Genomic DNA, 26,671 nt, shown 5'->3' on the forward strand with positions numbered 1-26,671 from the left:
ATTTCCTAGGTCATAATAATAACTTTTTTCTTGAGGAACTGCTGCACTGTTTTCTGCAGTAGCTACACCATTTTACATTCCCACCAACAGTGTACATGAGTTCCAGTTCACCACGTCTTAACAGCTTGTTATTTTCTTTTGTTTTCATCGTAATCATCCTGATGGATAATAATGTCTCATTATAGTTTTGATTTGCATTTCCCTAGTAATTGGTTTTGTTAAATACCTTTTTCTGAGCTTATGGGCCATTTGTAGATCTTATATTTGGGGAAATGTCTATTCACGTTCATTGCCCATTTTTTAAATCTGTTTTTTTGATATTGAGTTTTAGGAATTCTCCAAATATTCTGTATCTTTATCTCATAGCAGATATGCAATTTTCAAATATTTTCTCACATTCTATAGGTTGCCTTTTGACAAATCGTGTTTTCATGCACATAATTTTTTTTTCAAATTTTTGTCTAATTTTTCTTTTATTGCTTGTAACCTTGATAGCATATCAAAGAAACCATTGCCAAGTCCAGTTAAGCTTTTGCCATAAGTTTTCTTCTAAGAACTTTGTAGTTTTAGCTCTTAAATTTAGACGTTTGATCCATTTTGAGTTAATTTGTATATATGCTATTAGGTAAGGATTCAAAATCATTCTTCTGCATGTGGATATCCAGTTTTCTCAGCACCATTTATTAAAAGACCATCCTTTTCCCATTGAATAGTCTTGATACTTTGTCAAAAATCATTTGACCAATTATGTAAGAACTTATTTCTGTGTTGTCTATTCCATTAGTATATATTTCTGTCTTTATGCCAATAACACACTGTTTTGGTTACTGCAGCTTTGTAGTGAACTATGAAAATCAGGAATTGTGATTTCTAGCTTTAGTCTTCTTCAGGAGTTTTGGCTATATGAAGTCCCCTGTGATTCCACATGAATTTTAAATTGGGTTTTTCTATTTCTGCAAAAAATGTGGTTGCAATTTTGATATTGATTGCACTGAGTCTATAGATTTTGTCTGGTATTGACATTTTAGCAATATTATATTTTCCAATCTATGAACATTGGATGCATTTGTATTTACTTATATTTTCTTTCACTTTTAACAATGCTTTGTAGTTTTCATGATATAAGTCTTTCATCCCCCTTGGTTTAGTTAATTCCAAAGTATTTTATTTTATTCTTTTTGATGCTATTATACATATAATAGTGATTCATTTGTAATAACACCAGAAGGGTATTCACTGTAGTGTATAGAAATGCAACTGATTTGCATGTTGACTTTGTATTGTACAGCTTTGCTGCATTTATTTATTAGTTCTTACAGTTTTATTTTTGGAAACTTTAAATGTCTACATATGAGGTCATATCATCTGTGAATAGAAATAATTTTCCTACCTCTTTTCCAGTTTGGATACTTCTTATTTTGTTTTCTTGCCACAACACACTGGCTAGAGCTTGATTCGTGTCTTGAGTATAATGGCAAGCGTGCACCTTGTTGCTTGCTCCTCGATGTAGAGGTGAGGTTTTTAGTCTTTTGCTCCTCAACATGATGTTTGCTGTGGAGTTTCATATATGGTTTTATTATGCTCTATTATTTTCCTCCTATTCCTGTATTTTTTAACCTTTTTCTTCATGAAATTATATTGATCTTGGTAAAATGCCTTTCCTGCGTCAAATGAGATGTTCCTGTGGGTTTTTCCCCTTCACTCTTCATGTGGTATATAACAATGATTAATTTTTTTACGCTGACCCGTTCTTGAATTCTGGCAATAAATCCAACTTACTCGTGGTATATAATCCTGTTAATAAGCACCTGAATTCGATTTGTTAGTCTTTTGTCGAGTTTTGCATCATTGTTAATTAGGATTATGATCTGTAGTTTTCTGTTCTTACGGTGTCTGTCTGGCTTTTGTGTTCAGGTAATGCTGACCTTTAAAGATGAGTTTAGAAGTGTTAGCTCCTCTTCAACTTTTTAGAAATGTTTGAGAGGACTGGTATCAATTCTTCTTCTGACTTTTGTTAGAATCCACCACTACAGTTATCCGATTTGGGGTTGTTACTGTGTTATTAATAACCTCTATTTCCTTAGTTATCTTCTTTCTGACTCTTCTGTCCAATATTGTGAGATATTGAAGTCTCCAAATAATATTGTATTTCTTTTTTGAATTGTTAATTTTTACTTCAAAAATTTTCATGGTCTGATTTATATGTGTTTATAATTGTTACGTATTCTTGCTGTGTTAAACCTTTTATTAATATATAGTATCTTTATTTGTCTTTTATACCCTTTCTTGATTTTAAGTCTATTCTCTTATACCCTTTCTTGATTTTAAGTCTATTCTATCTCTCATGAGTATAGCAACTCTTAATTGAGACATTATATAGTTGGATTATGTTTTTTATTCCTTATTAAATCTCTATCATTTGATTTGAGAATTTAACGCATTTACTTTTATTTATTTATTTATTTTTTGTTTTAAACTTCCAACAGTGATTTTATTTTATTATTATTTTTTATTTTAAATTTATTTATTTTAATTAGAGGCTAATTACTTTACAATATTATATTGGTTTTGCCATACATCAACATGAATCCACCACAGGTGTACATGTGTTCCGCATCCTGAACACCCCTCCCATCTCCCTCCCCATACCATCCCTCTGGGTCATCCCAGTGCACCAGCCCCAAGCATCCTATATCCTGCATCAAACCTGGACTGGTGATTCATTTCTTATATGATATTATACATGTTTCAATGCCATTCTGCCAAATCATCCCCCCCACCCCACAGAATCCAAAAGACTGTCCTATACATCTGTGTCTCTTTTGCTGTCTTGCATACAGGGTTATCATTACCATCTTTCTAAATTCCATATATATGTGTTAGTATACTGTATTGGTGTTTTTCTTTCTAGCTTACTTCCCTTTGTATAATTGGCTCCAGTTTCATCCACTTCATTAGAACTGATTCAGATGTATTCTTTTTAATGGCTGCATAATACTCCATTGTGTATATGTACCACAGCTTTCTTATCCATTCATCTGCTGATGGACATCTAGGTTGCTTCCATGTCCTGGCTATTATAAACAGTGTTGTGATGAACATTGGGGTACACATGTTTCTTTCAATTCTGGTTTCCCTGGTGTGTATGCCCAGCAGTGGGATTGCTGGGTCGTATGGCAGTTCTATTTCCAGTTTTTTAAGGAATCTCCACACTGTTCTCCATAGTGGCTGTACTAGTTTGCATTCCCACCAACAGTGTAAGAGGGTTCCCTTATCTCCACATCCTTTCCAGCATTTATTGTGTATAGACTTTTGGATCACAGCCATTCTGACTGGCGTGAAATGGTACCTGATTGTGGTTTTGATTTGCATTTCTCTGATAATGAGTGATGTTGAGCATCTTTTCATGTGTTTGTTAGCCATCTGTATGTCTTCTTTGGAGAAATGTCTATTTAGTTCTTTGGCCCATTTTTTGATTGGGTCATTTATTTTTCTGGAGTTGAGCTGTAGGAGTTGCTTGTATATTTTTGAGATTAGTTGTTTGTCAGTTGCTTCATTTGCTATTATTTTCTCCCATTCTGAAGGCTGTCTTTTCACCTTGCTAATAGTTTCTTTTGTTGTGCAGAAGCTTTAATTTTAATTAGATCCCATTTGTTTATTTTTGCTTTTATTTCCAATATTCTGGGAGGTGGGTCATAGAGGATCCTGCTGTAATTTATGTCGGAGAGTGTTTTGCCTGTGTTCTCCTCTAAGAGTTTTATAGTTTCTGGTCTTATGTTTAGATCTTTAATCCATTTTGAGTTTATTTTTGTGTATGGTGTTAGAAAGTGGTCTAGTTTCATTCTTTTACAAGTGGTTGACCAGATTTCCCAGCACCACTTGTTAAAGAGATTGTCTTTTCTCCATTGTATATTCTTGCCTCCTTTGTCAAAGATAAGGTGTCCATAGGTATGTGGGTTTATCTATGGGCTTTCTATTTTGTTCCATTGATCTATATTTCTGTCTTTGTGCCAGTACCATACTATCTTGATAACTGTGGCTTTGTAGTAGAGCCTGAAGTCAGGCAGGTTGATTCCTCCAGTTCCATTCTTCTTTCTCAGGATTGCTTTGGCTATTTGAGGTTTTTTGTATTTCCATACAAATTGTGAAATTATTTGTTCTAGCTCTGTGAAAAATACTGTTGGTAGCTTGATAGGGATTGCATTGAATCTATAGATTGCTTTGGGTAGTATACTCATATGGACAGATCAACTAAACAGAAAATTAACAAAGAAACACAAACTTTAAATGATACAATAGACCAGCTAGACCTAATCGATATCTATAGGACATTTCACCCCAAAACAATGAATTTCACCTTTTTCTCAAGCACACACAGAACCTTCTCCAGGATAGTTCACATCCTGGGCCATAAATCAGCCTTGGTAAATTCAAAAAAATTGAAATCATTCCAAGCATCTTTTCTGACCACAATGCAGTAAGATTAGATCTCAATTACAGGAGAAAAACTATTAAAAATTCCAACATATGGAGGCTGAACAACACGCTGCTGAATAACCAACAAATCACAGAAGAAATCAAAAAAGAAATCAAAATATGCATAGAAATGAATGAAAATGAAAACACAACAACCTAAAACCTATGGGACACTGTAAAAGCAGTGCTAAGGGGAAAGTTCATAGCAATACAGGCACACCTCAAGAAACAAGAAAAAAGTCAAATAAATAACCTAACTCTACACCTAAAGCAACTAGAAAAGGAAGAAATGAAGAACCCCAGGGTTAGTAGAAGGAAAGAAATCTTAAAAATTAGGGCAGAAATAAATGCAAAAGAAACAAAGGAGACCATAGTAAAAATCAACAAAACCAAAAGCTGGTTCTTTGAAAGGATAAATAAAATTGACAAACCATTAGCCAGACTCATCAAGAAACAAAGGGAGAAAACTCAAATCAATAAAATTAGAAATGAAAATGGAGAGATCACAACAGACAACACACAAAGGATCATAAGAGACTACTATCAGCAATTATATGCCAATAAAATGGACAAATGTATGCCAATAAAATGCCAATAAAGTGGAAGAAATGAACAAATTCTTAGAAAAGTACAACTTTCCAAAACTGAACCAGGAAGAAATAGAAAATCTTAAGTTAGACCCATCATAAGCATGGAAATTGAAACTGTAATCAGAAATCTTCCAGCAAACAAAAGCCCAGGTCCAGACGGCTTCACAGATGAATTCTACCAAAAATATAGAGACGAGCTAACACCTATCCTACTCAAATTCTTCCAGAAAATTGCAGAGGAAGGTAAACGTCCAAACTCATTCTATGAGGCCACCATCACCCTAATACCAAAACCTGACAAAGATGCCACAAAAAAAGAAAACTACAGGCCAATATCACTGATGAACATAGATGCAAAAATCCTTAACAAACTTCTAGCAATCAGAATCCAACAACACATTAAAAAGATCATACACCATGACCAAGTGGGCTTTATCCCAGGGATGCAAGGATTCATCAATATCTGAAAATCAATTAGTGTAATACTCCACATTAACAAAGTGAAAAATAAAAGCCATATGATTATCTCAATAGATGCAGAGAAAGCCTTTGACAAAATTCAGCATCCATTTATGATAAAAACTCTCCAGAAAGCAGGAATAGAAGGAACATACCTCAACATAATAAAAGCTATATATGACAAACCCACAGCAAACATTATCCTCAATGGTGAAAAATTGAAAGCATTTCCCCTAAAGTCAGGAACAAGACAAGGGTGCCCACTTTCACCATTACTATTCAACATAGTTTTGGAAGTTTTGGCCACAGCAATCAGAGCAGAAAAAGAAATAAAAGGAATCCAAATTGGAAAAGAAGAAGTAAAACTCTCTTTGCAAATGACATGATCCTCTACATAGAAAACCCTAAAGACTCCACCAGAAAATTACTAGAGCTAATCAATGAATATAGTAAAGTTGCAGGATATAAAATCAACACACAGAAATCCCTTGCATTCCTATACACTATTAATGAGAAAATAGAAAGAGAAATTAAGGAAACAATCCCATTCACCATTGCAATGAAAAGAATAAAATACTTAGGAATATATCTACCTAAAGAAACTAAAGACCTGTATATAGAAAACTATAAACCACTGGTGAAAGAAATCAAAGAGGACACTAATAGATGGAGAAATATCCCATTTACTTTCAAATTGATTATTGATAATGCAGGATTTACCTGTGCCATTTTGTTACTTTCTTTTTGCTTTTGTTTTTCATTTCCTTCATTATAGTCTTTTTTGTCTAGTTGACTTTTTTGTAGTTAAATGTGAAATTTTTCTCATTTCTTTTTGTGTATATTCTGTATTTATTTTTCTTTGTTGTTCTGTGGGAATTACATTTAACATTCCTAATTTTATAACACTGTAGTATGAATTACACAAACTTAGCTTCTATACTCGGAGAAGGCAATGGCACCCCACTCCAGTACTCTTGCCTGGAAAATCCCATGGATGGAGGAGCCTGGTAGGCTGCAGTCCATGGGGTCGCTAGCGACTTCACTTTCACTTTTCACTTTCATGCATTGAAGAAGGAAATGGCAACCCACTCCAGTGTTCTTGCCTGGAGAATCCCAGGGACAGGGGAGCCTGGTGGGCTGCCATCTCTGGGGTCACACAGAGTCGGACACGACTGAAGCGACTTGGCAGCAGCAGCAGGAGCAGCTTCTATACTATATGTGAAAAATCTCCCTTAAGAGCTCTATTCCCACTCTTTTCAGTTGTTGATAACATAGAATTACTACTTTATAAATTGTGTCCCCCAAAATATAAATTAATAATTATTTTAAATTAATTAGTCTCTCAAATTATATAAAACAAAATGTGGAGTTACAAACCAAAGTTACAGTAATACTAGCTTTTAGACTGTTTTTTTGTTAAGTATATTAAACTCTTAAGTCATATATATAAAATCACTGTTACAATCCAATCTGAATCCAGTCATGGTAGCTTTTATCCTTGTCCATGTATTTACCTTTGTTGAGGTCTTTATTTCTCTTCACATAGCTTCATGTTACTATCTAGTGTTTTTTCATTTCACCTTAGGACTTTCCTGAGAGGTTCTTGCTGGCAAGTCTAGTGATCACAAACTCCCTCAGCTCGTCTTATTTAAGAAAATTTTAATTTCTCTCTCAGTCTTGAAGGGCAGTTTTGTGCACTATAGAATTCTTACTTGTTCTTTCTTTTCTTGTATTTATCACCCTACAACACAAAATGTTTCTCTAATGATTATTGTTTATTGTTTGTATATATCATTGGTTATTCTAATTTTATGCATTAGAATGTAATTTCAAAAATTCAGGGAGTTTGTAGATTTTGATCACTTATGTATTTGAGGCTCCTAGACTAACTCTTAGTAAGTAATAGACTCTTGATAACTACTTAATGAATAAATAGGTACACGAATGCACTCTTTTATGAACATGTTCATTTTAGTTACCATGGCTACTACTGTAGTTCAGCTTCTTTCATTTCCCAGTATTATAATGATATATCTCTTTGTGGAGATTAAGAATTGAGTCGGTCAGATGATATACACAGGATTATATGGGTGGAGTTAAGTAGACTATTGAATGAATAAATACATTTATACATACATGTATCCACATATATAGTACAAAAGGTAAAATAAATACATATATACATTATATGGTACAAAAGATAAAATAATTTCATTGTCAAAAATTGTATGAAATGAATTGCCAAATACTATCAAATTAGTTGATTAATTCTTAAGTTTACTGCAATTCTGAGGTTTTCCTAACTTACATAAAACATATTATTACCTTAGATTTTTAGTTAAAAAGAGTGATTTAACATGTGGAAAATTGCTTTAGTTTTTATTGGAATAGAAATATTAGACACATGGCCTGTTTTATATTTCAAAAGCCCATTTAAATATTGTAATATAGTACTTTAGAACCATGATAAAATATAATTTATTTTCTCAGTTTCATCTCTAGACACCGAAAAAGGACCCAAGCCATGTGCAGACCATAGTTGTGAATCTTCCAAAAGACTATCTAAGGTATGTTACGTGAGGCGAGGAAAAAGAGAACATACTCAGTGTGTAAGTAAGCATCTTAGCTATTTATAAAACACATCACCACTACCCCCAAAACACAGTCTTAGGGAATTCAACAATAAAAATAAAACTTCATCAAATAACATCAAATAATAAATAAGAATTTAGTAGAATTAATATTTTTAAGAAATGCTTTGAAATTTAGCATTTTAAACTGATTATATTAGGAAATTGGATTTTCCCATTTATATGGTCTTATTTGCTATTGCAAATTAATTTATAACTAATAATCAGAATTCTCTCCATGTCACTATTATTCATCCTAAGTAATAAATTTGATCTATACTGTTTGTTAACTGTTTTTATATTGCTCTGTACCCAGCATCTTGTATCTATGCCTAGGATGAAAATTACGCTGTAATTTCCTGTAGCAGTTTAGTTTAGTTTCTCTTTTACATTATACTTAACATATTATTTATGCTCAGTAAATTTATGGCAGATTTTCTTACTTCAAATTACTCTTCAATGATCCTGAAAGTAAAAGTGTTAGTCACTCAGTCATGTTCCTCTTTTTACAACTCCATGGGCTGTAGCCTGCCAGGCTCCACTGTCCATGGAATTCTCCAGGCAAGAATACTGGAGTGGGTACCCATTCCCTTCTCTAGGAGATCTTCCCAACCCTGGGATTGAACCAAGGTCTCAGTATATTGCAGGCGGATTCTTTACCACTAGTGCCACCTGGGAATCACAATGACCCTGAACACTTTATTTAAAATAATATTTTAAAATATTTAGGATATGAAATAATTTACATTATGATGATTGTGACAGTTTCTTATGAAAATCATAGGTAATGCATATTTCATAGGTCAATATTTATTATGTTTACCCAGTGAAATTGACAGGAGAATGATTTCTTAAATTAGTACTCACTAAACCTCCTGAAGGGCTTCCCTGGTGGCTCAGATGGTAAAGAATCTACCTGCAATGCAAGAGACCTAGGTTCAGTCCCTGGGTCAGGAAAATCCCCTGGAGAAGGAAATGTCCACCCACTCCAGTATTCTTACCTGGAAAATTCCATGGACAGAGGAGCCTGGCAGGCTACAGTCCATGGGGTTGCAAAGAGTCAGACAAAACTGAGCAACTAAGTAACTTAGAGCCTCCTAAAAGATAGCTCCAGTTCAGTTCATTTCAGTTCACTCAGTCGTGTCCGACTCTGCGAACCCATGAACCGCAGCACGCCAGGCCTCCCTGTCCATCACCAACTCCCGGAGTCCACCCAAACCCATGTCCATCGAGTCAGTGATGCCATCCAACCATCTCATCCTCTGTCATCCCCTTCTCCTTCTGCCCTCAATCTTTCCCAGCATCAGGGTCTTTTCAAATGAGTCAGCTCTTGGCATCAGGTGGCCAAAATATTGGAGTTTCAGCTTCAATATCAGTCCTTCCAATGAACACCCAGGACCAATATCCTTTAGGATGGACTGCTTGGATCTCCTTGCAGTCCAAGGGACTCTCAAGAGTCTTCTCCAACACCACAGTAAAAAGCATCAATTCTTTGGCACTCCGTTTTCTTTATAGTCCAACTTTCACTACCACATGACCACTGGAAAAACCGTAGCCTTGACTAGACAGACCTTTGTTGGTAAAGTAATGTCTCTGCTTTTTAATAGGCTGTCTAAGTTGGTCATAACTTTCCTTCCAAGGAGTAAGCGTCTTCTAATTTCATGGCTGCAGTCACCATCTGTAGTGATTTTGGAGCCCAGAAAAATAAAGTCAGCCACTGTTTCCACTGTTTTCCCATCTATTTGCCATGAAGTGACGGGACTGGATGCCATGATCTTGGTTTTCTGAATGCTGAGCTTCAAGCCAACTTTTTTGCTCTCCTCTTTTACTTTCATCAAGAGGCTTTTGAATTCCTCTTCACTTTCTGCCTCAAGGGTGGTGTCATCTGCATATCTGAGGTTATTGATATTTCTCCCGGCAATCTTGATTCCAGCTTGTGCTTCATCCTGCCCAGCGTTTCTCATGATGTACTCAGCATATAATTTAAATAAGCAGGGTGACAATATACAGCCTTGACGTACTCCTTTTCCTATTTGGAACCAGTATGTTGTTCCATATCCAGTTCTAACTGTTGCTTCCTGACCTGGATATAGAATTCTCAAGAGGCATGTCAGGTGGTCTGGTATTCCCATCTCTTTCAGAATTTTCCACAGTTTATTTGTGATCTACACAGTCAAAGGCTTTGGCATAGTCATTAAAGCAGAAATATATGTTTTTCTGGAATTCTCTTGCTTTTTTGATGATCCAGCAGATATTGGCAATTTGATCTCTGGTTCCTCTGCCTTTTCTAAAACCAGCTTGAACAACTGGAAGTTCATGGTTCATGTATTGCTGAAGCCTGGCTTGGAGAATTTTGAGCATTACTTTACTAGCGTGTGAGATGAGTGCCGTTGCAGCCGCTGCGCTCGAGGTTGTCATTGCTAAAGCCAATATCAAACTTTTTTTCTCAATATTTTCTTAGATATTTTAGTTTCATGCCTTACATTTAAATCTTTAGTATATTTGAATTTATTTTTGTATAAGGTGTAAGATAAAGATTTACTTCTGTTCTTCATCTAGAAAAATCATTTGCCCAACACCATTTATTGAAGAGACTCTTCTTTCAACATTGTGCATTCTTGACTCTATCACTGTCTGTGTAAGACCAGTGGACAATATATATGTGGGTTTATTTCTGAATACTCTTTTCTGTTTCATTGATCTGTATTGTCTGTTTTTATTGCCAGTATCGTATTGTTTGGTCAATATAGCTTTGTAAAGTAATTTATTTATCTTACTCAAAGTTGCTTTGACTCTTTGGTGTATTTTGTAGTTCCATATGAATTTTTTTGGGGGGGGGCGGAAATACCATTGGGATTTGGAAACATTGCATTGAACGTCTAGAGACCGCTAGTTATTCTGGACATTTTAATAATATTCTTCCATCTGAATGTAGGGTGTCTTTCAATTTATTTATTTAAAAATTTTTTCTCATCAGTGTTTTATAAAGTTTCTCATCTTTGTACTTTGTATTATTTATAAGTATTTTATTTTTCTTGGTATTCATGTAAATGTTATTATTTTCTTGATTTCCTTTTTAGATAGTTTCTTGCTTATGTATAGAAATGAAGCTTTTCTTCTGTTGATTTTATATCATGCAGCTTTTACTGAATTTGCTGATTCTAAGATTCCTTTGTGGAGTCCTTAGAGTTTCTTGCATAAATGAACATGTCATCTGCAAACAGAGATGATTTTACTTCTTCCTGTCAGATTTAGATGCCTCTTATTCGTTTTTCTTTTCTAATTGTTCTCTTTAGGAATTTCAGTACTCTGAAATTAAAGTGGCAAGTTGGGTATCCTTTCTTTGTCCTGCTCTTAAAGAAAAAAACTTTCAGTTTTCACTTTTGAATATGTTGCTAGCTGTGGAATTTTTGTATGTGAACTTAATTGCAGTGTTGTGTTTAAGTAAGTTCCTAATATTCCTACTTTACTGAAGAATTTCATTATGAATGGATGTAAAATCAAGCTTTTCTACATCTATTGTGATAATACATGATTTCTATTTTTCATTCTGTTAATGACTGATTTGTGTATGTTGAAAGATCCTTGCATCCCAGGGATACATCTCACTTGGTCATGATGTATGATCCTTTTAATATATTGTTGAATTTGATTTTCTAGTGTTTAGTTGAGTATTCTTATATGTGTGTGAATCAGGAATATTATAATTGTTTTTTAAATTTTGGTATCTTTGTTTGGTTTTGGTATCAGAGTGGTACTGGCCTCACAAAACGTGTTTGGAAGTGTGCCCTCTTCCATTTTTGAATGAAGTTTAAGCAGTTTTGGTATTAATTCTTTAAATATTTGGTATAATTCATGTATCAGACATCTGGTCCTGGAGTTTTTTAGCTAGTAGGTTTTTGATAACTGGTTCAGTCTTCTTGTTATTGATCTGTTTATCTTTTTAATTTAAAAAAAATTTTTAATTCAGTCTCTGTATTTTGTATGTTTATAGGAATTTGCCATATATTCTAACTTATTCAGTTTATTGGCATATAGTTTTTCATAATAGTCCTTTATCACCTTTTATCTTTCTGTGGTATCAGTTGTAATATGTCCCCTTTCACTTATGATTTTATGTATTCAAGTGTTCTCTCTTTTTTGTTGTTGTTAGTCTTGATAATTGTTTGTCTTTTTAGATTATCTTTTAAAAAACAGCTCTTGGTTTCCTCATTGTTCTGTTGTTTTTCTCTTTTCTAGTTTATTTCTGCCCTAGTATTTTTTTTTTCTTTATTTCTTCTAACTTTGAGGTTCGTTTGTCTTTCTTTTTCTGGTTTCTTCAGATATAAAGTTAAGTTGTTTATTTAATATTTTTCTTTTTTTCTAATGTAGGCTTTTATTGTTGTTAATGTACCTTGTAATATTGTTTTTTCTGCATCTTATAAATTTTATTTTATTTTTTTGGTTTACTCTTTTTTTTTTAAATTTTATTTTATTTTTAAACTTTACATAATTGTATTAGTTTTGCCAAATATCAAAATGAATCCATCACAGGTATACATGTGCTCCCCATCCTGAACCCTCCTCCCTCCTCCCTCCCCATACCATCCCTCTGGGTCGTCCCAGTGCATCTTATAAATTTTAGTATTTTGTGTTTTGTTTACATTTGTCTCATCGTATTTTCTTATTTGCCTTCTTTGACCCAGTGGTTCCAGGATGTCTTAAATTCCACATATTTGTAAGTTGTTTCATTTTCCTTCTGTTATTGATTTCTAGGTTCATTTCATTATGGTTGGAAGATAATACTTCGTTTGAGTTTAGTATTTTCATATTCATAATGACATGTTTAGTGATCCATCCTGTAGAATGTTTGTATGCACTTGAGAAGAATACATATTCTTCTGCTAACATCGGAACATTCTCTGGAGCATTCTATGTATCTTAAGTTCATTTGGAACATTCTGTGGAGCATTCTGTGTATCTGTTAAGTTCACTTGATCTGTTGTATTGTTCAAGCCTGAGGGTTCTTTAGTGTTTTACTCTCTGAATATTCTGTTGGTTATTCAAATTGGAGTATTGAAGCCTATTATTATTGTATTGATGTCTGTTCTTGCTTTCAAATCTGTCAGTGATTGCTTTATACATTTATTTAAATGCACTGGGTGTTAATATACACCCAGTGAGAAATTGGGTGTGTATAAACACCCAATGCATTTTTTTTTTTTTTTTTGGTGATCAAAGTTTTCTTTTTTTTTTTTTTCCGTTTTTATTTTTTATTTATTTATTTATTTTTTCCTAATTTTATTTTATTTTTAAACTTTACATAATTGTATTAGTTTTGCCAAATATCAAAATGAATCCGCCACAGGTATACATGTGTTCCCCATCCTGAACCCTCCTCCCTCCTCCCTCCCCATACCATCCCTCTGGGTCGTCCCAGGGCACTAGCCCCAAGCATCCAGTATCGTGCATCGAACCTGGACTGGCAACTCGTTTCTTACATGATATTTTACATGTTTCAATGCCATTCTCCCAAATCTTCCCACCCTCTCCCTCTCCCACAGAGTCCATAAGACTGTTCTATACATCAGTGTCTCTTTTGCTGTCTCGTATGCTGGGTTATTGTTACCATCTTTCTAAATTCCATATATATGCGTTAGTATACTGTATTTATGTTTTTCCTTCTGGCTTATTTCACTCTGTATAATAGGCTCCAGTTTCATCCATCTCATTAGAACTGATTCAAATGTATTCTTTTTAATGGCTGAGTAATACTCCATTGTGTATATGTACCACAGCTTTCTTATCCATTCATCTGCTGATGGACATCTAGGTTGCTTCCATGTCCTGGCTATTATAAACAGTGCTGCAATGAACACTGGGATACACGTGTCTCTTTCCCTTCTGGTTTCCTCAGTGTGTATGCCCAGCAGTGGGATTGCTGGATCATAAGGCAGTTCTATTTCCAGTTTTTTAAGGAATCTCCACACTGTTCTCCATAGCGTCTGTACTAGTTTGCATTCCCACCAACAGTGTAAGAGGGTTCCCTTTTCTCCACACCCTCTCCAGCATTTATTATTTGTAGACTTTTGGATCGCAGCCATTCTGACTGGTGTGAAATGGTACCTCATAGTGGTTTTGATTTGCATTTCTCTGATAATGAGTGATGTTGAGCATCTTTTCATGTGTTTGTTAGCCATCTGTATATCTTCTTTGGAGAAATGTCTATTTAGTTCTTTGGCCCATTTTTTGATTGGGTCGTTTATTTTTCTGGAGTTGAGCTGTAGGAGTTGCTTGTATATTTTTGAGATTAGTTGTTTGTCGGTTGCTTTATTTGCTATTATTTTCTCCCATTCTGAAGGCTGTCTTTTCACCTTGCTAATAGTTTCCTTTGATGTGCAGCTTTTAAGGTTAATTAGATCCCATTTGTTTATTTTTGCTTTCATTTCCAATATTCTGGGAGGTGGGTCATAGAGGATCCTGCTGTAATTTATGTCGGAGAGTGTTTTGCCTATGTTCTCCTCTAGGAGTTTTATAGTTTCTGGTCTTACGTTTAGATCTTTAATCCATTTTGAGTTTATTTTTGTGTATGGTGTTAGAAAGTGGTCTAGTTTCATTCTTTTACAAGTGGTTGACCAGATTTCCCAGCACCACTTGTTAAAGAGATTGTCTTTAATCCATTGTATATTCTTGCCTCCTTTGTCAAAGATAAGGTGTCCATATGTGCGTGGATTTATCTCTGGGCTTTCTATTTTGTTCCATTGATCTATATTTCTGTCTTTGTGCCAGTACCATACTATCTTGATAACTGTGGCTTTGTAGTAGAGCCTGAAGTCAGGTAGGTTGATTCCTCCAGTTCCATTCTTCTTTCTCAAGATCGCTTTGGCTATTTGAGGTTTTTTGTATTTCCATACAAATTGTGAAATTATTTGTTCTAGCTCTGTGAAGAATACTGTTGGTAGCTTGATAGGGATTGCATTGAATCTATAAATTGCTTTGGGTAGTATACTCATTTTCACTATATTGATTCTTCCAATCCATGAACATGGTATATTTCTCCATCTATTAGTGTCCTCTTTGATTTCTTTCACCAGTGTTTTATAGTTTTCTATATATAGGTCTTTAGTTTCTTTAGGTAGATATATTCCTAAGTATTTTATTCTTTCCGTTGCAATGGTGAATGGAATTGTTTCCTTAATTTCTCTTTCTGTTTTCTCATTATTAGTGTATAGGAATGCACGGGATTTCTGAGTGTTGATTTTATATCCTGCAACTTTACTATAGTCATTGATTAGTTCTAGTAATTTTCTGGTGGAGTCTTTAGGGTTTTCTATGTAGAGGATCATGTCATCTGCAAATAGTGAGAGTTTTACTTCTTCTTTTCCAATTTGGATTCCTTTTATTTCTTTTTCTGCTCTGATTGTTGTGGCCAAAACTTCCAAAACTATGTTGAATAGTAATGATGAAAGTGGGCACCCTTGTCTTGTTCCTGACTTTAGAGGAAATGCTTTCAATTTTTCACCATTGAGGATAATGTTTGCTGTGGGTTTGTCATATATAGCTTTTATTATGTTGAGGTATGTTCCTTCTATTCCTGCTTTCTGGAGAGTTTTTATCATAAATGGATGTTGAATTTTGTCAAAGGCTTTCTCTGCATCTATTGAGATACTCATATGGTTTTTATTTTTCAATTTGTTAATGTGGTGTATTACATTGATTGATTTGTGGATATTGAAGAATCCTTGCATCCCTGGGATAAAGCCCACTTGGTCATGGTGTATGATCTTTTTAATGTGTTGTTGGATTCTGATTGCTAGAAGTTTGTTAAGGATTTTTGCATCTATGTTCATCAGTGATATTGGCCTGTAGTTTTCTTTTTTTGTGGCATCTTTGTCAGGTTTTGGTATTACGGTGATGGTGGCCTCATAGAATGAGTTTGGAAGTTTACCTTCCTCTGCAATTTTCTGGAAGAGTTTGAGCAGGATAGGTGTTAGCTCTTCTCTAAATTTTTGGTAGAATTCAGCTGTGAAGCCGTCTGGACCTGGGCTTTTGTTTGCTGGAAGATTTTTGATTACAGTTTCAATTTCCGTGCTTGTGATGGGTCTGTTAAGATTTTCTATTTCTTCCTGGTCCAGTTTTGGAAAGTTGTACTTTTCTAAGAATTTGTCCATTTCTTCCACGTTGTCCATTTTATTGGCATATAATTGTTGATAGTAGTCTCTTATGATCCTTTGTATTTCTGTGTTGTCTGTTGTGATCTCTCCATTTTCGTTTCTAATTTTGTTGATTTGATTTTTCTCCCTTTGTTTCTTGATGAGTCTGGCTAATGGTTTGTCAATTTTATTTATCCTTTCAAAGAACCAGCTTTTGGTTTTGTTGATTTTTGCTATGGTCTCTTTTGTTTCTTTTGCATTCATTTATGCTCTAATTTTTAAGATTTCTTTCCTTCTACTAACCCTGGGGTTCTTCATTTCTTCCTTTTCTAGTTGCTTTAGGTGTAGAGTTAGGTTATTTATTTGACTTTTTTCTTGTTTCTTGAGGCATGCCTGTATTGCTATGAACTTTCCCCCTAGGACTGCTTTTACCGTATCCCACAGGTTTTGGGTTGTTGTGTTTTCATTTTCATTCGTTTCTATGCAAATTTTGATTTCTTTTTTGATTTCTTCTGTGATTTGTTGGTTATTCAGCAGCGTGTTGTTCAGCCTCCATATGTTGGAATTTTTAATAGTTTTTCTCCTGTAATTGAGATCTAATCTTACTGCATTGTGGTCAAAAAAAATGCTTGGAATGATTTCTGTTTTTTTGAATTTACCAAGGCTAGCTTTATGGCCCAGGATGTGATCTATCCTGGAGAAGGTTCCATGTGCGCTTGAGAAAAAGGTGAAATTTATTGTTTTGGGATGAAATGTCCTATAGATATCAATTAGGTCTAACTGGTCTATTGTATCGTTTAAAGTTTGTGTTTCCTTCTTAATTTTCTGTTTAGTTGATCTATCCATAGGTGTAAGTGGGGTATTAAAGTCTCCCACTATTATTGTGTTATTGTTAATTTCTCCTTTCATACTTGTTAGCATTTGTCTTACGTACTGTGGTGCTCCCGTGTTGGGTGCATATATATTTATAATTGTTATATCTTCTTCTTGGATTGATCCTTTGATCGTTATGTAGTGACCTTTTTTGTCTCTTTTCACAGCCTTTGTTTTAAAGTCTATTTTATCTGATATGAGTATTGCTACTCCTGCTTTCTTTTGGTCCCTATTTGCATGGAAAATCTTTTTCCAGCCCTTCACTTTCAGTCTGTATGTGTCCCCTGTTTTGAGGTGGGTCTCTTGTAGACAACATATGTAGGGGTCTTGTTTTTGTATCCATTCAGCCAGTCTTTGTCTTTTGGTTGGGGCATTCAACCCATTTACGTTTAAGGTAATTACTGATAAGTATGATCCCGTTGCCATTTACTTTATTGTTTTGGGTTCGAGTTTATACACCGTTTTTGTGTTTCCTGTCTAGAGAATATCCTTTAGTATTTGTTGGAGAGCTGGTTTGGTGGTGCAGAATTCTCTCAGCTTTTGCTTGTCTGAAAAGCTTTTGATTTCTCCTTCATACTTGAATGAGATCCTTGCTGGGTACAGTAATCTGGGCTGTAGGTTATTTTCTTTCATCATTTTAAGTATGTCTTGCCATTCCCTCCTGGCTTGAAGAGTTTCTATTGAAAGATCAGCTGTTATCCTTATGGGAATTCCCTTGTGTGTTATTTGTTGTTTTTCCCTTGCTGCTTTTAATATTTGTTCTTTGTGTTTGATCTTTGTTAATTTGATTAATATGTGTCTTGGGGTGTTTCTCCTTGGGTTTATCCTGTTTGGGACTCTCTGGGTTTCTTGGACTTGGGTGATTATTTCCTTCCCCATTTTAGGGAAGTTTTCCACTATTATCTCCTCAAGTATTTTCTCATGGTCTTTCTTTTTGTCTTCTTCTTCTGGAACCCCTATGATTCGAATGTTGTAGCGTTTAATATTGTCCTGGAGGTCTCTGAGATTGTCCTCATTTCTTTTAATTCGTTTTTCTTTTATCCTCTCTGATTCATTTATTTCTACCATTCTATCTTCTAATTCACTAATCCTATCTTCTGCCTCTGTTATTCTACTATTTGTTGCCTCCAGAGTGTTTTTAATTTCATTTATTGCATTATTCATTATATATTGACTCTTTTTTATTTATTCTAGGTCCTTGTTAAACCTTTCTTGCATCTTCTCAATCCTTGTCTCCAGGCTGTTTATCTGTGATTCCATTTTAGTTTCAAGATTTTGGATCAATTTCACTATCATTATTCGGAATTCTTTATCAGGTAGATTCCCTATCTCTTCCTGTTTTGTTTGGTTTGGTGGGCAGTTATCCTGTTCCTTTATCTGCTGAGTATTCCTCTGTCTCTTCATCTTGTTTAAATTGCTGAGTTTGGGGTGTCCTTTCTGTATTCTGTCAGTTTGTGGAGTTCTCTTTATTGTGGCGTTTCCTCACTGTGTGTGGGTTTGTACAGGTGGCTTGTCAAGGTTTCCTGGTTAGGGAAGCTTGTGTCGGTGTTCTGGTGGGTGGAGCTGTATTTCTTCTCTCTGGAGTGCAATGAAATGTCCAGTAATGAGTTATGAGATGTCTATAGTTTTGGGGTGACTTTGGGCAGCCTGTATCTTGAAGCTCAGGGCTGTGTTCCTTTGTTGCTGGAGAATTTGCTTGGTATGTCTTGCCCTGGAACTTATTGGCCCTTGTGTGGTGCTTGGTTTCAGTGTCGGTATGGAGGCATTTGATGAGCTCCTGTCAATTAATGTTCCTTGGAGTCAGGAGTTCCCTGGAGTCAGGGTTTGGACTTAAGTCTCCTGCTTCCGGTTATCGGTCTTATTTTTACAGTAGTTTCAAAACTTCTCCTTCTATACAGCACCACTGATAAAACATCTACATTAAAGATGAAAAGTTTCTCTACGGTGAGGGTCACTCAGAGAGGTTCACAGGGTTACATGGAGAAGAGAAGAGGGAGGAGGGAGTTAGAGGTTACCCAAATGAGATGAGGTGAATCAATAGTGGAGAGAGTGGGCTAGCCAGTAGTCACTTCCTTATGTGCCCTCCACAACTGGACCACTCAGAGATGTTCACGGAGTTATACAGAGAAGAGAAGAAGGAGGAAGGTGACAGAGGTGGCCAGAAGGATAAAAGGGGGGAATGAAAAGGAGGGAGACAGATCCAGCCAGTAATCAGTTCCCTAAGTGTTCTCCACCGTCTGGAACACACAGAAATTCACAGAGTTGGGTAGAGTAGAGAGGGGTTAGGGAGGAGACACAGGCGACCTGGTGGAGGAAAAGGAGAGTCCAAAGGGAGAGAGAGCAGTCAAGCCAGTAATCTCGCTCCCTAGTGAAAAATGGGTCCTGAAGATTGGGTCCTTAAAGGTACAAAATTGGTAACAAATACATAAAAGCAAAAATTAAAAATCTAGAGTAGAGTTTGGAATTTCAAAAATACGATGTTAAAGAAAAGAAGAAGGAAAAGAAAGAGAGAAAAAACAGACAAACAAAAACAAACAAGGTCGCGAAAATTATAAAGAAAGTACAGGTACAAAATTGATAACTAATACCAGAAAGCAAAAGTTAAAAATCTAGAGTAGAGTTTGGAATTTCAAAAATACAATGTTAAAAAAAAAAAAAAAAAGAAGAAGAAGAAAAATAAAGAGAGAAAACAAACAAACAAATACAAACAATGTCACAAAAATTATAAAGAAAATACAGGTACAAAATTGATATCAAATACCAAAAAGCATAAATTAAAAATCTAGAGTAGAGTTTGGAATTTCAGATATACAATGTTATATAAAAGAAGAAGAGAAAGAAACAGAGAAGAAGAGAAAAAAAAAAGTCACAGAAATTGTATAAAAAAAAAACTATAGGTACAAAATTGATAACATATACCAAAAAGCGAAAATTAAAAATCTAGAGTAGAGTTTGGAATTTCAAAAATACAATGTTAAAGAAAAGAAGAAAAAAAACAAAAACAAAACAAACAAACAAACAAAAAAACAAGGTCAAAAAATTATAAATATATATATATGAAGTTTGCTGAAGAAGAAAAAAATAGGGTCTTTTTTTTTTGCAAAGTAATAGGTTATAAAAGTGAAAATTAAAGGAACAATAGAGGACTTAAAATTTTTTTTTTAATTAAAAAAAAAGAATGATCGTAAAAATAATAAAAATATATCTAGGACTTTCTTGGTTTTTTTGTGGGTGTTGTGGGTTCAGTTCATTTTTGGCTAGTTCCTTGGTCAGACTTATATTTCTCAAGATCTGTAGGCCCCTTCCTATGTAGTCTGTAGTAACCACAGGGTTTTGATCTATTGCCTGTAGCTTCCAAGGCGTTTCCCTCTGTTATATCTTCTTCTGTTTGCTAGTCTCTTCAGTATCTGGTTTCCGCCCTGACACAAAGGGCATGGTGGAGGACACTTTTTTTTTTTTTTTTTTTTAGGCTTACTTGTTCAGTCGCGCTGTGGGGAGGGAGGGAGGCATGCTGCAAACAAATAACACTGGCGTGGGCTCGCAGTGCCTCAGCCACCCTGGGTCTGCCCCCGCTCACGGTGCGTGTAGCCTCCCTGTCCACACTGCTCGGACTCTAGGTTGTTCCGCCGGGAACAATCCGAGGCCAGCCCTGGGCTGCATGCACCTCCCAGGTCCAAGCCGCTCAGGTTCAGGCACTCGGGTAGTCCTCAGAGGCGCAGACTCAGTTGGGCCTGCGTTTTGTGCTCTTCCCAGGTCCGAGCAGCTCAGGTGATGAGGTGTTTGGCGAGCGCCAATGCTGCGACTTATCACCTCCCCGCCACTCGGTTATCTGGGTGTAAAACCGGCGCACCTTCTCAGGCAGATGTTGACCGTCCAGACCCCCAAGAAGTTTTAGTTAGCAAAGAAGCCTGCTTACAGTTTTATAGATAATGTCTCTCTGGGGCTGCGATTGCCCCCTTCCAGCTCTGGCTGCCTGTCACCAGAGGGGGAAGGTCTGCAGCCGGCTATCTCTGTTCAGTCCTTTGTTCCGTGTGCGGGCCTGGTGGTGTCTTAGGTTAGGGCTGGCTTTTCGCATGGTAGATATCCCACAGTCTGGTTTGCTAGCCCAAATTATTTCGCTCAGATAGCGCTCAGGGTATTCAGGCCAGATTCTTACTCTCAGCGATGCAGCCCACACCGCACCTCCCTGCCCAGCCCCCGCTTGCTAATGGCGGATGCAGGCGTCTGCGCTGCTTCTCCGCTGGGGGAGTTACCGTAGGGCTCGCAATCTGCGAGTTTTAATTGTTTATTTATTTTTTCTCCCTGTTATGTTGCCCTCTGTGCTTCCAAAGCTCGGCACAGATTCGGCAGTGAGAAGGTTTCCTGGTGTTTGGAAACTTCTCTCTTTTTAAGATTCCCTTCCCGGGACGGAACTCCGTCTCTCCCTCTTTTGTCTTTTTTGTCTTTAATATTTTTTCCTACCTCCTTTCGAAGACTTGGGTTGCTTTTCTGGGTGCCTGATGTCCTCTGCCGGCATTCAGAAGTTGTTTTGTGGAATTTACTCGAGGTTTAAATGCTCTTTTGATGAATTTGTGGGGGAGAAAGTGTTCTCCCCGTCCTACTCCTCCGCCATCTTGGCTCCTCCCCCCCCCCCCCAATGCATTTAAATCAGAATATCTCTTTCCATGTTTCACTTTCAGCCTCTCAGTGAAGTGTACTTAAATCTAAAGTTAATCTGTGTAGATAGCATGTAGTTGGACATCTTGTTTTATCCATTAAGCAATGGTATATTTTTCACTAGAGAATTTAATTGGTTTATGTTTATGGTTATTATTAATAGGTAAGGGCCTACAGTTGTCATTTTGTTAATTATTTTATGTATGTTTTGTAGTTCCTTTGTTCCTTTCTTCCAGTGTTGCTGTCTTTTTTATTTGATGCTTTTTTTTTTGCATTGATACTCTTTGATTCCTTTCTTTTTTAAAAAGTTATTTTCTTTGTTGTTACCATCAAGCTTATATATAAATATTTTAGTTATAATAGTCTATTTTAATCTGATAACTTCAATTGCATACAAAAGTCTATATTTATACTCATCCCTGACCTGGTGCAGCCATGAAATTAAAAGACGCTTACTCCTTGGAAGGAAAGTTATGACCAACCTAGACAGCATATTCAAAAGCAGAGACATTACTTTGCCAACAAAGGTCCATCTAGTCAAGGCTATGGTTTTTCCTGTGGTCATGTATGGATGTGAGACGTTGGACTGTGAAGAAGGCTGAGCACTGAAGAATTGATGCTTTTGAAGTGTGGTGTTGGAGAAGACTCTTGAGAGTCCCTTGGACTGCAAGGAGATTCAACCAGTCCATTCTAAAGGAGATCAGTCCTGGGTGTTGTTTGGAAGGAATGATGCTAAAGCTGAAACTCCAGTACTTTGGCTACCTCATGCGAAGAGTTGACTCACTGGAAAAGACTGATGCTGGGAGGGATTGAGGGCAGGAGGAGAAGGGGACGACAGAGGATGAGGTGGCTGGATGGCATCACCGACTTGATGGACGTGAGTTTGGGTGAACTCCGGGAGTTAGTGATGGACAGGGAGGCCTGGTGTGCTGCAATTCATTGGGTTGCAAAGAGTTGGACACGACTGAGTGAATGAACTGAACTGAACTGACCTGGTATGTTATTGATGTCACAATTTGCATCTTTTGTATTGTGTATGTAATTACAGATTTTTATACTTTTTTCTCTTTATTATTATACTTTTTTCTCTAACTTTTCTGCTGGTTTAAAATGTGATTTGTGTGTCATCCTTATAGTATTACATTATTCTGTATTTGCTGTGAGATTTATACTTTTTTATGTTGCTTTTAAATGCTCTTCAATTTGTTTGTTGGACTCTCTTTAGCACTTCTTATAAGGCAGTACACTCACCAGGGCAGAGCCCTGAGATGCTCAGACTTCTAGTGGTATTAAACTCTTTCATTTTTTGTTCATCAAGGAAATTCTTCATGTCTCCTTCATTTTAAAAAGATAATTTAAAGATATATACATATATATTATATACTTTTATAGATACATGGTTTTGCAGATGTATGCTTGTATATATAGCTCGGACTTCTAGTGCTTAAATGCTTAAACGTTAAATGCTTTCACGTTTGTTTGTCTAGGAAATTCTTCACGTCTCCTTCATTTAAAATGATAGTTTTACAGATATATACACTTTTACAGATATATGTATATATATATATATATATATATATATACATACGTACATACACACACACACACATACAGCTTCTCCATATTTGGCTGCAATAGAATCAATCTGATTTTGGTACTGTCTATTTGGTGATGTCTACATGTAGAGTCATCTCTTTTGTGGTTGGAAAAGTTTGTTTGCTATGACCAGTGTGTTCTCTGGACAAAACTCTGTTAGCCTTGCCCTGCTTCATTTTGTAATCCAAGGCCAAACTTACCTGTTACTTTTAAGTATCTCTTGACTTCTTATTTTTGCATTCTAATCTCTTATGATGAAAAGGGCATCTTTTTTTGGTGTTATTTCTGGAAGGTCTTGTAAGTCTTCATAGAACTGTTCAACTTCAGCTTCTTCAGCATTAGTAGTTGGGGCATAGACTTGGATTACTGTTACATTGAATGGTTTGCCTTGGAAATGAATCAAGTCATTCTGTCATATTTGAGATTGCACCCAAGTTACTGCATTTTGAATTCTTTTGTTGACAATGAGGGCTACTCCATTTCTTCTAAAAGATTCTTGCCTGTAGAAGTTGATAGAATGGTAATCTGAATTAAATTCAACCATTCATGTCCATTTTAGTTCACTGATTCCTTAGATGTCAGTGTTCACCTTTGCCATCTCCTGTTTGACCATGTCCAATTTACCTTGATTCATGGACCTCATGTTCCAGGTTCCTATGCAATATTATACAGCATTGGACTTTGCTTTCACCACTAGGCACATCCACAATTGAACATCATTTATGCTTTTGTCCAGCCACTTCATTATTTCTGGAGGTATTAGTAATTGCCCCCAACTCTTCTCAGGTAGCACATTAGGGGGCTACTCCCTAATGGGGGATTCACATCATATCTTTTTGCCTTTTCATACTGTTCATGGGGTTCTCACAGCAAGAACCCTGGAGTGGTTTGCCATATTCTTCTCCAGAGGAACATATTTTGTCAGAACTCTTCACTATGAACTGTCTTCTTGGGCAGCTCTGCATAGTTTGGCTTGTGGCTTTGTTGTTATGCATGCTCCTATGCCATGACAGATCATGAGCTCCTTATTGCAGAGTTCAGGCTTAAAGAAAGTAGGGAAATCCACTAGAACATTCAGGTATGACCTAAATCATATCCCTTATGATTATACAGTGAAGGTGATGAATAGATTCAAGAGATTAGATCTGGTAGACAGAGTGCCTGAAGAACTATGGACAGAAGTTTGTAATATTGTACAGGAAGCAATGATCAAAACCATCCCAAAGAAAAAGAAATGCAAGAAGGTAAAGTGGTTATCTGAGGAGGCTTTACAAATAGCTGAGGAAAGAAGAGAAGCGAAAGGCAAAGTTAAGGGAAAGGTGCACCCAACTGAATACACAGTTCCAGAGAACAGCAAAGAGAAATAAGAAGACCTTCTTACATGAACAATGCAGAGAAATAGAATGGGAAAGACTAACAATCTCTTCAAGAAAATTGGAGATACCAAGGGAACATTTCATCTAAGGATGCATGCAGTAAGGGACAGGAATGGTAGGTACCTAACAGAAGCAGAAGAGATTAAGCAGAGGTGGCAGTTGTTGGTGGAAATGTAATTGATACAACTACTGTGGAAAACAGTATGGAGATTCCTTAAAAAGCTAGGAATTAAAACTACCATATGACCCAAGAATCCCAGTACTGGGCATAGACCCTGAGAAAACCAAAAATGAAAAAGACACATGTACCCCAATGTTCATTGCAGCGCTATTTACAATAGCTAGAACATGGGCACATTCTAAATGTCCATCAACAGGTGAACGGATAAAGAAGCTGTGGTACATATGTATAAGCAACTATTACTCAGTCTTAAAAAGGAATGCATGTGAGTCAGTGGTTATGAGGTGGATAAACCTAGAGCCTATTATACAGAGTGAAGTAAGTCAGAAAGAAAAACAAGTATCATGTATTAATGCATATATATGGAATCTAGAAAGATAGTACTGATGAACCTATTTGCAGGGCAGCAGTGGAGATGCAGATACAGAGAACGAACTTGTGCACATGGGGCTCAGGGGTGAGGGAAGGAGAGAATGGGACAAATGGAGAGAGCAGCGTGGAGGAACATACACTACCATATGTGATATAGATAGCCAGTGGGGATTTGCCTTATGACTCAGGGAACTGAAACGGGCTTGGTGACAATCTAGAGAGGTGGGATGGGGTGGGATGTATGAAGGAGGTTCAAAAGGGCGTGGACATATGTATACCTATGGCTGATTCATGTTGATCTCTGGTGGAAACCAATACAATATTGTAAAGCAATTATCCTCCAGTTAAAAATAAATTTTTTACAAAGAGAAAAAACATCTAGTTGAAATTGAGATGTTTTTATGTATAAAATATACATAGAATTTCAGAGATTTACTGTAAAAATAAAGATGCAAATTATATCAATAATTTTCATTGATTTCATGTTATGATGTATGTTGATATACTGGATTAAATAAAATGTGTTCCTAAAATAAACTCATTTCACCTGTTTAAAAAAAAGAGGTAGCAAGAATACACAGAACTATACAAAAATGGTCTTGATGACCTGGATAACCATGATGATATGGTTACCTAAAGCCAGACGTCCTGAAGTATGAAATCAAGTAGGCCTTAGGAAGCATTACTACAACAAAGCTAGTGGAGGTGATGGAATTCTGGCTGAACTATTTCTAATCCTAAAAGAGGATGCTGTGAAAGTGCTGCACTCAGTATACAAGCAAATGTGTAAAACTAAACAGAGGCCGCAGGACTGCAGAAGCTCAGTTTTCATTCCAGTCCCAAAGAAGGACAATGCCAAAGAGTGTTCAGACTACCAACAATTGCACTAATTTCACATGCTAGTAAGGTTATCCTCAAAATCCTTCAAGCTAGGCTTCAGCAGTACATGAAACAGAAACTTCCAGATGTACAAACTGGGTAAGGAAAGAGGAATAGGAGATCAAATTGCCAACATTTGTTGGATCATAGAGAAAGGAAGGGAATCCTGAATCTACTTCTGCTTCATTGACTACGTTAAAGCCTTTGACTGTGTGAATCACAGCAAACTGTGAAAAATGGTTAAAGAGATGGGAATACAAGACCACCTTACCTGTCTCCTGAGAAACCCATATGAGGGTCAAGAAACAACAGAACTGCACATAGAACAGCACACTGGTTCAGAATTAGGGAAGGAGTAGTTCAGTTCAGTCACTCGGTCGTGTCTGACTCTTTGTGACCCCATGAATTGCAGCACACCAGGCTTCCCTGTCCATCACCAGTTCCTGGAGTT

General features: G+C 36.2%; 1 protein-coding gene across 3 annotated transcripts in view; it reads left to right on the plus strand.

Annotated features, from left to right (window-relative positions):
* ZPBP (zona pellucida binding protein) overlaps positions 1-26,671 on the plus strand; it is a 152,846-nt gene that overhangs the window by 54,161 nt on the left and 72,014 nt on the right. For all 3 annotated transcript variants that reach the window (XM_070787448.1, XM_019959389.2, XM_070787447.1), the window contains one exon: positions 8,016-8,092. In XM_070787448.1, the coding sequence (XP_070643549.1) occupies positions 8,016-8,092 (77 nt within the window). The remainder of the gene's footprint in view (positions 1-8,015; positions 8,093-26,671) is intronic.

Source organism: Bos indicus, chromosome 4 (assembly GCF_029378745.1).
Source record: "Bos indicus isolate NIAB-ARS_2022 breed Sahiwal x Tharparkar chromosome 4, NIAB-ARS_B.indTharparkar_mat_pri_1.0, whole genome shotgun sequence".
In the NCBI taxonomy this organism is placed as follows: Eukaryota; Metazoa; Chordata; class Mammalia; order Artiodactyla; family Bovidae; genus Bos; species Bos indicus.